We start from the raw sequence: 14,356 nt of genomic DNA on the forward strand, positions 1-14,356 counted from the left end.
ATCTCATGTAGCAGGACTTGGGTTCAAACTGCTGTTGACAACGAAAGAACTGAGCTGCTGCAGCCCAGGGGCGCTGCAGGAGCCGGGCAGATGAAGGCGCTGTGAAATTAGAGTGGACAGGTGTGATCCGAATGCCTCTACTGATGTATTCTGACCTCTACAGCCATTTCAGACTCAGTTGCAGGTCTGGCCTTTTGCACAAATACCAGGCTAGACTAGGTTTTTGAGAAATGAGGAAAAGACTGTTGAGGTTATAAAGATGAACAAATCTTTACAGACTAATGATTGTTTAGATTTTATTTAAGCATGTACCTGCTAAGTTCAAATGCCACACCAAGACCTGCTGCAGTTCGTCATCCAACAAGCAGCACTGTGTTAGTGCCACGCGCACGCCTAAACTATTCTTGCTTCTGGCTCCCTCGTGTGCCAGCAAATATGTGCTGCAACTGCGGTGAGAGTACTTAGAGGCTGAAGATAAACAATCCCAGGCTTCAATAAACAACTGCGGTCCCTCATTAGCTCTCTTTCCAGTCCCAGAGGTATGAAGCAGAATTGGGAATTTAAACAAGTACAATTATGTAATTTTATGATGCATCCAAAAATACAATTAAACATTCCTTTGTTCAGTCACATGATGGGCGAAATCAAGATGTGCCCTAAAAATGAATTGATACATGTATGAAAACATGTCCTTGTTAAAGATTAAATAAGTGTTTCGAGGCCTTTTGGGGGGGTTGTGACCCATTACAACAATGGTGTCTGGGTTTGGCTCTGGGCATCAGGTGTCTGAGTTGTTATCAGTTCCTCCAAACACAGAATCCCCCTCCATCTTTACACATGGCTTCATTTATGTAACTGTCCCTGGACAAAAGAGGTCAGATCATTGTTATTTCACAAGAGGAAGAAAAGCTGCTTCTGTTTTCAAAAATCTCCCGTTTCACTGCATCCCAAAGGTGCTCTGTTGGACTGAGATCTGGTGACTATGGCGGTTTGAGTACAGCGAACTCACTGTCATGTTCAAGAGCCCAGTTTGACATCATTTGTGCTTTGTGACATGGTGCACTATCCTGCTGGGTGCAGTCACAAACACAAACTGTGGTCAGCAACAATGCTCGGGTAGGCTGCGGTGTTTAAACGATACTCAGCTGGTAATTTTGACGATCAAAGTGTGGCATTAAGTGCAGCAAGAAAATGCGGCAGGTGGCTGAACTGTTGATACAAGGAAGGATGGATCCATGATTTCATCTCATTTAAATTCTGGCCCTACCATCTGAATGTGACTCAGCAGATTGGACAGCGTTTATCCAAATCTTCTCTTTCTCCAGTTTTGGTGACTCTGTGCAAATATTAGCTTCCGTCTCCTGTTCTCAGGTCTTCTGCTTCAAGGTTTGACATGTTGCACATTCAGAGATGGTCTTCTGCATACACTGGTTGTAATGAGTTATTTAAATAGCTGTTACCTTCTTATTACCTTTAGGAATCTGACAATTCTCTTCTGTCCTCTGGCATCAAAAAGGCATTTTCTTCCAGAGAACTGCTGTTCTCTTATATTTTCTCTTTTTCAGACTATTCTCTGTAAAGAGATGATTCAGAGTAATCAGCTCAAACGAGCACATCTGCCACCAACAACCATGCCTTTCTTCTCCATTCTGACGCTCCGTAATCAGAACTTCAGCAGGTCATCCTCCATGTCTGCACAGAGTTTACTATATTAGATATTGGTGCAAAAAAGCAAGTTGTTGTAAAGAATCAGAATCAGTGAAGTTTGACTTGGATGCTGACAGAATTTAAGGTAGAATTTGAATGAAGGAAAACAAAACACAACACAGGACTCCATTTTTTCTTCAAAATCACTTATCCCACAATTTATTTCATCAGGTCTTAAGGCACCCTGAAGAGATGTTACAAGTTGTTTGTTCAAATGCGGGTTCCTTTTAAGACTGTGTAAACATAGCTTTGAATAAGATATTTTCCTGTAAATCTTTGTTTAAATTATTTCTTTACAGTGCACAGACATTGTGTTTTTGTGACAAAAATACAGTGTGAATTAAGTAAATATGGTAAGATAGTTTATATATATATACATTGAAGAGTAATAGATCGGCAGACAATCAGATCAACAGGCTGAAGAAGAGAGAAAAACTAACAATCTTTGAGACCCAGATAGATATACAGATCACGTATAGATATACAGTACATAGTTACAGTGAACTTTTGAGTTTTGCAACAACGCTTCTTCCAGCGCCTCTCCGCCTTAAAAGCTAATTTTTACACCGTACCTTCTCGCGAGTGAGTGCGCGCCCGTGTCGCCTTGAACCACAGTCGACACGACGGCACCCCCCGCCCCCTGCCCCGCGAGGTGGTCTCAAGTCCCGGAGGGCTCACCCACGTGTTTGCTATTGCAGTGGAGAGGTGAGTAAACAGGAAGACGGGCAGACAGACAGACGGACATGCAGACAGACGGACACACAGCACAAGACTGGGTTGTGGCTACGCGGACCACAAGACAAAGATCTATCTATAATTCCCCTAAATATGTTATAGCATCACAATGTATTTATAGTAGAAAGGGACTTTGTAATTGGCATTTCATATACAGGGATACAGTGGCTATACTTGATTATCACGGTATGTTTCCATGAAGTCTTTGTGATGTGCGACGAATAATACTCTGGAGATGTTCTACTTTCTCAGTTATACTATACAGCAAGATAAAAATCCTCTCCACACTGATGATAATACTGAATCCATACAGTTTAAGAGATGAAAGCAACACTCTCTTCCCTGGCAGCGGGAAGCTCTAAAAACAAATTTAAACAAAATTGTTTCATCAACAATTACACAACAGCTCCAAATGGCTTGGTTGCAATGGCTATAAGTTATCGAATCACGTCAATACAAATAAAGAAAAAAAAACAACAACAACAAACGTAACTGAGCGGAGGATGAACAGTGCAATAGGTGAATGGGGAAGGGGGGGAAGAGGGGGAAAGGGGAGGGAGGGCGTGTGGATGGACGGACTCACGAGCGGAGCCTGTGCTTTGTTATGAGGGTCTTTGAGGAGGTCAGCGAGGAATCGTTAAGAAAAGAAAAGTCAGAAATGTCATGAAAGCAGCATGTGGTACCACTGTCTCGCTGACTGTGTTGTGCCACATCCCAAAATGCCGCCTTTGTGACGTTTTGACGATTCCTTCTTTTTCTTAAAAAAATAAAATAAAATAAAGATAAATCCTTAGTGGGCAGCTTCAATTAGATTTCCTTTCACAGGCTGTATATTTGCCTTTTACTCCACCACCTTAACCCTGAACGTTACGCGGCCCAGGAATTTATCCCGCTCGTCGTTGTTGCGCAGGTTGGTGCCCTCTACCCTGCACTCCACGGCCAGCTCCTTGTTGTAGTCCTCCTTGGTGAGCAGCAGCTTCACAGCCACCAGGGGCTGCATGTAGTTCTCCTGCATCAGGACCGAGGCGATCATTTATTAGTAACACATCACTTATTGGGCAGGTTAGTGGATACTGTCCGGCTGTAGTTAAATACTTACATGGGCTTTCTTGCCGTAGTAGGGGAAATACATCTTATCAATGCGGCCCTCACTTGGGAAGTAGTGCATTTGGACCGGGTGGTCTTTCTGCAAGGCAGGACACGTCTCAGAGTAAAGATTTTACAATGAAGGAATTCATTTAATGTCGAATTAATGAGACATATTCCGAGACCACATGAAACGGGACGGAACAAGACAGAAAAGTGAGGACTCTCTGCTGTCAGCGAGGAGGTTTAAATGAAGTGGAAAACACGATGTGTTCCGCTCAATCCAAAAAAGTGACATTTCTGGCAGAAAACGTACACCGATTAGATTAAAATAGACTTTAGAATGGCACTAAGACTGGTTTAGAGTCACCTGCATAACGGCATGTTACATAATGAAAATGTGTTAACACCCCTACTGGCCTTATCCTGTAAAATTTACATGTTTATCTTACCCTAAAGCCATCAGTGACAGCATGCAGGAAGATATCAGACACAACACAAACAAAAAGAAGGAAGAAATGAAAGCGAGATCAACAGAAAGAAAACAGTGAAACTGTTATGTTTTTGTATGAAAGAAATAAAAAAGACAAAAAATACACATACAAGCCAGCAGGACAAGTGTAATGTAGAGAAAATGCTTTACTTTGACCGTGCAGTTGATGTAGGGATCCCCAATTGGCTTCAGGCCAATAATCTACGAAAGGAGAGAAACAGGAAGAGAGGTTGAAACTGTGCATGGCTGCTGCTTGCGTGGGTCCAGAATTAGAAATCATTTATTTTTGGGAACAAATAAGTGGAGAATAGAGGCTGTGCGGAAAACAGGAAAAGGACGCGTGTTTCCCTGGATCTGTGAGAAATAGCGAGTGTTACCCTGTTCATCTTCAGCAGCACACAGGGTTTTCCTTCTTGATATCCAAAGTCGGTGTCGGAAAGGCCAGAGCACAAACTCAGGGAGGTCCTCCTGAAGGGACAAACTTTCTTTGTCATCTCACCGCCATCCTGCATGTAATACTCTCCCGGAATGCACTCCTCGTTGTTCTCCTGCATCGAATCGTTGTATCCTGATGCAGAGACAGAGATGGATTGAGGTACAGCGTATTCAGATATTTGGCAAGAGTCAGTGGAAAAAGATCGGAGAGAGGGAGAGTGGTATTCATTTTATTACAGCTCGCTTTCAATCTGTTTAATTTATCTGTGCATTAGAGCAAAGTGCACTTACTTTGCAGGAAGGATTCCAGATGGTTGACATAGGTTTTGTAGTTTTTTGAGTCAGATTTGTTGAAAGTAATGTCCAGTGAATTTGGACGAATCACCAACCCTGTAACGAGACATAAGGTAAACGAAGGAAAGCGGTGAACACATACTCACACACGCCCTGAATGCGTTTCAGGTAGGTGGTGCTGTGGGGATGGCACTGTGAGTTGGACAGGCCCTCTCAGCACTTGAGCCAAATAAAAAGCCACTTTCAGCTGCTCCCTTATTCACACGGGGTCGCCACAGCAGGTAGCTCCGCTTATTTGATTTGGCAGATTTTTTTACGCTTGATGCCCTTCCTGACACAACCCCAAAGGGATTTGTGTCCCTCCCGGGATCAAGCTGGGAAGCTTTCACTCGTTAGGCCAATGTGTAAACCACCATACTACGGAGCACTGAAGCCAAAACGACAATAATATTTGCTGCAAAATTGAGATCATTTATGAATGTTTTATAATCTAATATGATTGTGAACTTTTAAATAAAGAATAATGTTGGTCTCTGAAAGCTCTGTTAACTCCTCCAATCCAAGATGAATCACCACAATACAATCAATCATCTAATAAAAATGACTGGAAACACAAACCAGACACAGCCATCAACTCAGAGGAAGCCAGATTTACACATTGAACATCAACACAAAAATCGAAACTATCAACAGCAATCAGCATTGATTACTGTCAGAGATGACACCAAAAACACAGCGCCTGCACCTCAATTTTTATCTTTCAAACACTGTTATGTCCTGCCAAAGCCATCGATGATCTCGTAACAAGTACGCCACATTTTATACAACCACACTGTCCAGCAGCAGGTCTGCATCAGCGGTTATGAATAACAATCACCCTGTTATTAAGTGTCATTTATGCTGACGGTATGTTGGCAGAGCATAAAAAAAAATTGGTTCTGCGTACAGCTGAGAGTTTAAAAAGTACATTTTCAGGATTCGCCCTGAAGCCCTTCATCATGGCATTGATGTCCATCTGGTAATAAATGTTAGCCTTCTGTTTGTCAGCGAAGAAATAGCAAGTAGCATAGTTGGGCTGTCACCATGAGTACTGTAGTAGAACATTGCTGATTCTGATAATCTATTAAAAGGATTCATTTGGAAATCTGAAATTCACTTCTGCATGGCCATCTTCATGCTGCACTCCTGCTTACAGGTGTGGTGACTGCACTGTGGGCAGGCAGATCAACTGAACCCAAGTAACCTTAGATCCATTACATCTGCTGTTAACTCTTTACCCCAAGCCTACCAGGATTAACCTTTAAAGCTCAGAAGTTAGTGAGGGTGGTCTCTTCCTGTCTACCCTTGGAAAAACCTGGAAACTATTCTAATGGTCATCAAACCACGCCTATGCAGAGTTATCAAAACTCGTCATTAAAGGTGGAGGTGAATGATGTCCTAATACGCAGATATAGAAATAATCATGGTGAATTTATGCTACAAGGTTGTGTCTGTTTGGGTTGGTATTCAGTGTGGAACCATGGGTTCCTGCCAAGCAGTCCTCCAAAATCAACAACACCTAGTTCAAAGTAGATGAAGATGCTGATTGGTTGTGGGGGGGAACAGGGCAGGGAGTTCACTGTGAACGAGAAAGGGGGGAAAAACATTGCGACTTTTGGTTATCTTTGATCGTCTGTGGGCTGTAGAACCTCTTTCCCCTCTTTATACGCTCGCAAAGAAAACACTCAGCCAACAGCATCCACTGGTGATATCACACAGGAAGAGTCTTCAAAATAGATCGATGTAAAAAGCAGCTGTTATGCAGCGCTTTATTGTGACAGCACCTTATTGGTGCAGGCATTAATAATGAATGCCTGGATGATTGATGCTGCCAGGAACAGAAAAGGAAAAGTCCAGTTACGCCTGTGTATTTTAATCTTGAGAGATACTAACCTGGCTCTGGAACGCGGTCTCTGTACCTCGGCACATAGTCATCCAGAGTGAGCAGCATCACCCACATGGTCAGAGCGAACATGCCGGCCAAGAAGCAGTAGAAGACCAAGTAGAACAAGAGGATGAGTGCTGGAGGATGTCACGGGAGGAAACACATGAGAGAAAGAGAAAGAAGACGGTGATGAGATAAAAAGGGATTCACTGCGATTAACTGCACATTTTAGCCATAGCCTTACGCTTGATTGCTTTACATTTCCCCTCGTCTTCAGGTCATTTGAATGAACTGTCCCTTCGAGGGAAACCATTTTGAATATGGGAGGAAATTTCACCGGCTGCTAACAAACGTGAGGCCCCATTTCACTTCTTTTCAGCCCAAACGTGATTCAAAGATTGCTGCAGTTTCTCGGGGCATCTGCTGTCTCATTTATATAACTGCAGGGAGAGAAAAAGCTGCATTTATGGGAACATCTGACTCAAAATGGTTCACCATCATCCAGCCTGCACAGCACGGATGCCCTCTAAGTTGCCAAAAACGGGGGGTGGGGGGTGGACCCCTCAGCTTCCCGCTGTACACCCCCCCCCCTCCCTCATTCCACTCCAACAGTATCCCACAATGCACCTGCCTGGTGCATAAAAGAGAGAGAAAGAGGAGAGAGGGAATCCCATTTGACCTTGACAGGCATGCTAATGTGGGCGGCCATGCAACTGCAATGGAGCATCCCACTGCACAGCAGCACAGGGGCGCAGGCAGCCTGACAATCTGCGCTAGCCTATAGGAGCCGGCTGCTGGAGGGAGGGTACCCCTGTTACTACCTTACTCTGGAAATAACTGGGGGATTATTACATAAAATGTATGGCCTGATCAGATATTGATTGTGCCTGTGGCACATTCCTCAGCTATGATGAGCATCTTTCTCAGCTGGGCTCTGCTGTGTCAGTGCAGGTCCCGGATAACTCTGTTAATGCAGATGCTGATCATTCATTAAATTATATATATATATATATATTTTAAAAAATGTACAAGGCTGCTGTGACTGATTATCGCCTGCTTGGCTGTTTCCCCCTATGCAGCAGAGACAGACTGCTGCACACCTCTGATAGCATCATTTATCTTGGCGAGCCTCTTGGTACAGGCTTCTCCTTTAACACCTTCACACAGGCCCGTGATGGCTTCTCAGCCATCTATGTGGCACTCATTTAAATCCATCCACACAAAGACATTTATAGGAGGCTTTATACCGAAGAGACACGTGGCTATAAATGCTTTGAAAATGAATATAAGATTAGGTATAAGCTCCGTGAATGTCAAAGCGCGGCCACTAATTGACTGCTGTGTAACGGGGATCCTTACCCCAGCTGCTGGCAGTACGACCCAACAGCTCCCCGGTTCTCGGGTTGTAGATGGAGTCCTTCCAGCTGGACACGTTCTCCTTGTTGGCCGCTTTATCCTCGGTGCTCGCCATGGTGATGTGTTTTTTCTTTTTCTTTTTTCTTGGTCCCAAAATGTGCCGTTTCTCCTCCCTAAAAAAATGCAGAAAGCGCAGCGGGCGATGTAATGAGGCAAAAGAAGCCGGCGAGGCGGCAGTGAGTGGTCGGATCAATGATTGGGGAAGGAGTGGGCGGTGTAGAAAGAGAGGGAGAGCAGAAGGAGAGAGAGAGAGAGAGAGAGATGCTCTGGTGGAACAGGAAAAAAAGGTGAGGAAAGAGGGGAAAAAAATCTGTGACGTCCACACTGGGCCTAACGTGGCAGCTGATGCAGTACGAGCAGATGGATGCAGATTGGCTAATCACGGGGAGACGCACGGAGACGCAGCGTTACGCGCACTAATTATAAATGGAGCACGCGCCATCATGCTTAATCTCTCGTTTTTATTATGCACCTTAATGGCAGTGCCAACTAAAGAAGAGCCTGGGATCTCCATTTATTAAGTGAGAGATCTTTTATTATAATTATTATTATGATTATTATTATTATTATTATTATAGCTAACACGAGAAAAGCGCAAAAAATGGCGCACTGATTACGGATTGTTGGGCACAAAGTGCGTCTGTGGAAACCCTAAAATCACAGTACTGTTAAAAATAACGTGCATCTTTTGCTTTATTACGAAAGTATTCGGACCTATTATAGATGAATTACCACTCTTCTGCACACAAGTCGTACGCGGTGAGTCACCAAACCAATAACCAATCGGGATGAGGTGTGTTCGAGCAGCACGGGGCGCGCTGCTAATCACTCAGAAAGCTCTGGACGATCACGCTCGTTCGCATAAATATGTAGGAGCGTGTGAGCGAGTGATCAAAAGACCAGAAGCCGATCGGGATGCGATTTGCGACCAATTCCCCCCTACAGATATTTGCCTCATTTGCTAACCCTTGTTGCTATGGCAAAATAGACTGCGTGTGTGCGTGTATGTGTGAAAAAGCGAAGGAGGAGGACAAGAAGATTCAGAGTGCGTGATTGTAAACAGATGTGCCCTATTTAACAAAGAAACGCTTTTTTCCACCGCAGACTGAGGCAAGGATGCCATCCTATCATAGCTTCAACCATATCTATGGAACGCCAGGACTGCCATAATGAATTAATTAAATACACCATTAAATAATTAATTAAATGTGTCAATAATTAATTAAAATTGGAATTAATTAATTAAATAAATAGTTATGGCACATGTAATTAATTAATTATTGCCACATTTAATTAATTATTTATGTGTTTCACATTTTAATTAATTATTGACACATTTAATTAATTAATTATTGACACATTTAATTAAATATTTATGTATTTCACATTTTAATTAATTATTGACACATTTAATTAATCATTGACACATTTAATTAATTATTTAATGATATATTTATTTATTTCATTTTGGCAGTCCTGGCGTCTGGCTCTCATCATGAAATAATTTTATCTGTCAGCCTCACCCATCAAACTCAGGGGGCGGGGTTAACGCTGATCGAGTCAAAACCATTGCTTTGGCCTGGTGGCCATTGTTTCTAGCACACAACAACCTGCATGTGGAAGCTAACAGAACTGAGCTTTGAAAAACCCTGTTTGTGTGTCACCAAATACCGTTTTAATATTTTTTAGCCGAGAATGTAGTGGTTTAATCTTCATGTGTCTGGTCGGTTTGTCAAGATACAGCCTCTTTGCAAAAGTGCTTCGATGATTTCGGAGATTTCTGCCCAGTCTCACGGCAAAGCGTGGGATAGACCCGCTCGCCTCGCAAGCAATCCCACCGACAAAGCGCAGGCCCCGGTACTAGTGATGGGATTTCCGGCTCTTTTTAGAGATCCGGCTCTTTCGGTTCGGCTCACTAAAAAGAGCCGGCTCTTTCGGCTCCGAACCGGCTCTTCAGGTTGTTTTGTTCCTTTAATTAATTTATTATTAACAATAATATAAAATTATGCACAAAAGGAATTACTAACGTAAAAACAAGTGGTTTTATTTATATATGTTTATATATAAATATATGCGGTGGCCCCTAGAGACAAAACACGTACAAACTCCAAAACACATTTCTAGCATGAACTGAACTTCCAAAGCAGAGCTACTAGATCACTTAAATTACACAATTGAAAGCATGTGTGTATTGTTTGTGTATTTATACACAGGCACTCATATATATATTCAAATAATTTAAAAAAAAGTTCATTTACCTGTTACTACCACACACCAAATCCGGTCGTTGGTACTTGCTGGCTTGTGTAGCCACAAGATAACAAAGGCTCAACACTGCGCCCAGCATCCTGGAGCACTTCTGTTGTCTTTTGTACGTGTTTTGAGTTTTTATGTGCTTCTGAGTTTTTATATGCTTCTGAGTTTTTACGTGCTTCGGAGTTTGTACGTGTTTTTACGTGTTTTGGAGTTTTTACGTGTTTTGGAGTTTGTACGTGTTTTTACGTGTTTTGGAGTTTGTACATGCTTCAGAGTTCGTACGTGATTTGAAGTTTGTATGTGCTTTGTCTCTAGGGGCCACCGTAAATATACTTTTATTTATTCACTCCACATAAAATGTAATAAATAAATCATATAATACAAAAATCAACTATTCACATTTCAAGTTTTAACTATTTAAATTTTCAGCTTTTTCCTTTCACAAATTTAAAGTGAAAAGAACACCTGCAAACCACAACACAATTAAATATAAATTATAATATGAAAACTAAAAGAACATGCATATTCTCTGTCATATGGACCTGCATGAATAAACTTTCTCAATCCTTTATCATCTGCAACCGAAAATAGTTGTGGATGATTACTATACCTTTCTAATGTTGTTGTCCCTGCCTCTCTTTCTCTCTCTCTGGCTCTGTTCCTGTGCTACTGAGTGTAACTACCGCCCCTACCCCCTCTGCCCAGCATAAAGCACAAGGCTCGCGTGCAGAGTGAAGCGGAAAAAAAGTGCGAGAGAGAGGCTGAGAGAAAGGAAAAAAAAAAAAAAACACGTGACGGCTCGCGATAAGGAGCCGGCTCGCGTCGTTCACGTCAAAGAGTCGGCTCCAAGAGCCATTTCGTTCGCGAACGACCCATCACTACCCGGTACACAGCTGTAGTAACCCCCGCTGACTTCTTTTACTGAGGTTATATTTATCGGTGTTTTATTTCCTGAAGTTCTTATGTGTCCTACGTGTTTCAGTCGCCAATTCTGAATTATGACTAACATTAAAAACATGTTTAAGGAGGAGAGAGAGCAAATAAATCTGTTTAACATCTGATCTTTGGGTTTTTGTTCAGTAATCAGCCTGACCTGTGTATAAACACATAAAAGAGATAACGTTGGTGTTTCCGTCATGTAGTAACTGCTGGCTTTAACTGTACAAAGGTTGTTCGACACTATGAAACACATACAGACTTCATGATGTTCGGCTAATATTTTTATTGTGAATATTAATCATGAGGGTAAACGGCCCTGTACACCACGGAGCGAGGTCAGCATATCCACGATATCCTCAGCTCCATGAGTTAACACAGAGTTTCCCAGCTGACTATCTAACTGCCAACTATTCCAGAGACATGAAAATATACAGCATAAAGAAAAGTGTAAGAGACCCAGCAGCAGATTAGAATAACAGTTATAGATTTAATAAATCACCAAATGAATCCAAGAAACGAGCAAACCTGTTCCGACAATTTGAGTTTGTATTCCCTCAGCTGCAGACTCGCTGCTGTTTAAATGTTTGAAAAGGAAGATTAGATATAAACAAACGTCAAACATAGACTCAGTCTGCCTTCACATTTGATATGAGGCCAGCACGTATAGTGGCTGTGTCCTGTTTTAAGATCATACATGTAAAATTGTTGTCTGACCTCCGTCGATCCAGCCGCTCAGAGTCCGTGGTTACCATGGTTACTGCATAAGCAGCTATAATGTTAACAGCTGGCACTGAGGAAACCTACCGGCAGCATGGGTGTTTATGTTTTTCATTGCAAAAGAACTGTCTGAATGGTTAACTGAAGTTAACTTGGATAAATTATAGTTAAGGAATATCACAGATAACGCCTACACTGTAAAAAAAAGTCAGTAAAATATACAGCAAAACACCGTCAAATTCCAACGGTAATGGAGCGTAAAACCAAAAACTTCCTTTTACTGTATTAAATAGATTGAATAACCGTTAATTGTGAGACTGGATAAAACTTTGTTTTTTACTGTAATAAAATGATGAAATTATAAATATTTTCTGTGAAAACAAATAAATATGCATACATTTTACAATTACATATTGTAATGTTGAAAATGTCTGAAAAACTTAGATTTTACGGTATTATTTGAGTAAAACTACATCTTTTGGGGTTGTGCACATTGGAATTCACAGTATAAAGCTGTAGATTTTTAAGCAAACAAAAACATTCATTTTTACAGAAACAAGATGTTAAAAAATAGGGTCCACCGTAATAATACAACCAGTACATACCATTAAAAAAAAAGCAAATATCAGCAGTGAAAGACAATAAAACTGATAGTATTTTTTTATTTTAAAATTCAGATACTGATATACAGATTAAAAGTTAGGCCTGCAGTATATCATTGTTAACCTTCTGATAAAAAAATCAACAGCAAAAGAAGATGTTAAAAATAAAGTTTATGGTTGTGAATAAAATTGATTTCAATAATCTTTTTTAATTATTATTTTAAAACAACTTTATGTTGTTGTGTTTCACGCCATATTATCAGACCACCTTAAGTGGGTCGGCCTTAAATTTTGAATTTGTGTGATCGCTGTTGATTGGTAGCTAAACTGCTGGTAAACTGTGTACAGACGTTTTACGTTCGAATTGCAGAGAAAAAAAATCTGGTAGCAACATTGTGCAGTATGAGCGAACCATTTCACCAAAAAAAGGGGAAGCAAGGTAAGACGTGGCTGCAGCAGTCTGCAGACGTGACTTCTGATCAAATTCGAACCTCCTAAAGAAACAAAGAGCGACGTTACATTGCGGGATGACGTCACCTGAAAATGACCAATAGCGCGGCGCGCTGCTGAGCTGTGTGCCAACCGCTCTTTTTTTCATGCAGGAGACTCAAGTTGGCTTCGCTAACGGACACAGTTTTGAACTCGTATATTATGTATAATATACGAGTGTGCCTTGTATATATGACATATATGACAAATATATTTGGTTTTTTCTATCATGATTTTGGTAAAATAATACGTTGTCTACCTTAAAAATTAGGGTTACAAAACCAGTATACCGTATTGTCTTTTACAGATTCCACATTTTTTACACGGTATATTCCTGGCAACCACAGCTGCCGGTATTTTACCGTAAATTTGACAGATTTTTTTTTTACAGTGTACGTGAGCTGTGCGACTGTTCACCACTACACTGAAATCAGCAGGCTATTACTGAAATACACGTGCTACATCATAAACTATGATATAAATAGGGAGGTCCTATTAACATGTTTAGTTTTAAAGGACACCTTCCTGCCTTTAGTCTCATTCATGAGCAGTATTAGTTTTCTTCTAACATCCAGAAGTCTGCACCATGTGTTTCATAGTTTGTAACAAGCCTTTGACAGGTAAACATAACATGACCGAAAAAGCTAAAAAAAAGAGAGAGAGAGAGAGAGAGTTGACATAAGAAGAGAAAATGCTCTCAATTATGGAGACAGGCAAATGGTTCATTTATGTTTGATGTGTGTTTATTCCTCCCTAAATATCGTAGGTGAAGTTTGCCATGCACGTCAGATTTTCCTGCGCATTTTTATACCTCTGCCAACAGACAGAAAAAAAAAATCACATTCTAACAGACAGCTGGTGCTTAGAATACAGTTGAATAACTATTAAAAAACAGATGATATTTAGATGATAGTTCAGTCTAACACATGTGCCAGTGAACCATTAAACGTCTGTGAAACTATGCAGTTATGAAACGTAACTTTAATCTCAGCCAAACCGATTTGCTCAGTTGTAAATAAAACAGCGAAGTAAACGTGACCCGACAGACAGAACCTGAGTGAATGAAGTCCAGCGTTTAACCACTGAGAGCTAAAACTCAGCTGAGGTTTCAAAGCTGTGTGCCGGTGATTGGACATCAGCCGCTGATAAAGCTGTTCGCCTATAAAATGCTCTGTAAGGAAACAAGCTCCAGCAGCTCTGCGCTCGGGGAAAACACTATATTTACTTATCTTGTGCAGAAAAATGCGCTGACATTGCGTTATA

At 41.3% G+C, this 14,356-nt stretch overlaps 1 protein-coding gene across 2 annotated transcripts; it reads right to left on the reverse strand.

The window, feature by feature from the left end:
- Positions 1 to 1,836: 1,836 nt before the first annotated feature.
- Positions 1,837 to 12,142, reverse strand: atp1b3a (ATPase Na+/K+ transporting subunit beta 3a). 2 transcript variants are annotated; one of them, XM_086271409.1, is made up of 8 exons: positions 12,000 to 12,142; positions 8,034 to 8,203; positions 6,683 to 6,811; positions 4,748 to 4,846; positions 4,399 to 4,589; positions 4,172 to 4,222; positions 3,542 to 3,628; positions 1,837 to 3,451 (listed from the first exon to the last, which is right to left on the reverse strand). In XM_086271409.1, exons 1-8 carry the CDS (start codon positions 12,035 to 12,037, stop codon positions 3,284 to 3,286), a joined length of 933 nt encoding a protein of 310 aa, XP_086127535.1. In that variant the 5' UTR covers positions 12,038 to 12,142; the 3' UTR covers positions 1,837 to 3,283. The 2 variants fall into 2 exon arrangements, with proteins under 2 accessions (XP_086127535.1, XP_086127537.1); XM_086271411.1 differs by having other exon boundaries at positions 11,980 to 12,055.
- Between the last annotated feature and the right edge of the window lie 2,214 nt (positions 12,143 to 14,356).

The sequence above is a fragment of the Aulonocara sp. 'chitande type north' Nkhata Bay genome, linkage group LG18, assembly GCF_057382095.1.
Source record: "Aulonocara sp. 'chitande type north' Nkhata Bay isolate Kocher_YH1m ecotype deep benthic linkage group LG18, A_spYH_male_GT1.1, whole genome shotgun sequence".
Lineage (NCBI taxonomy): Eukaryota > Metazoa > Chordata > Actinopteri > Cichliformes > Cichlidae > Aulonocara > Aulonocara sp. 'chitande type north' Nkhata Bay.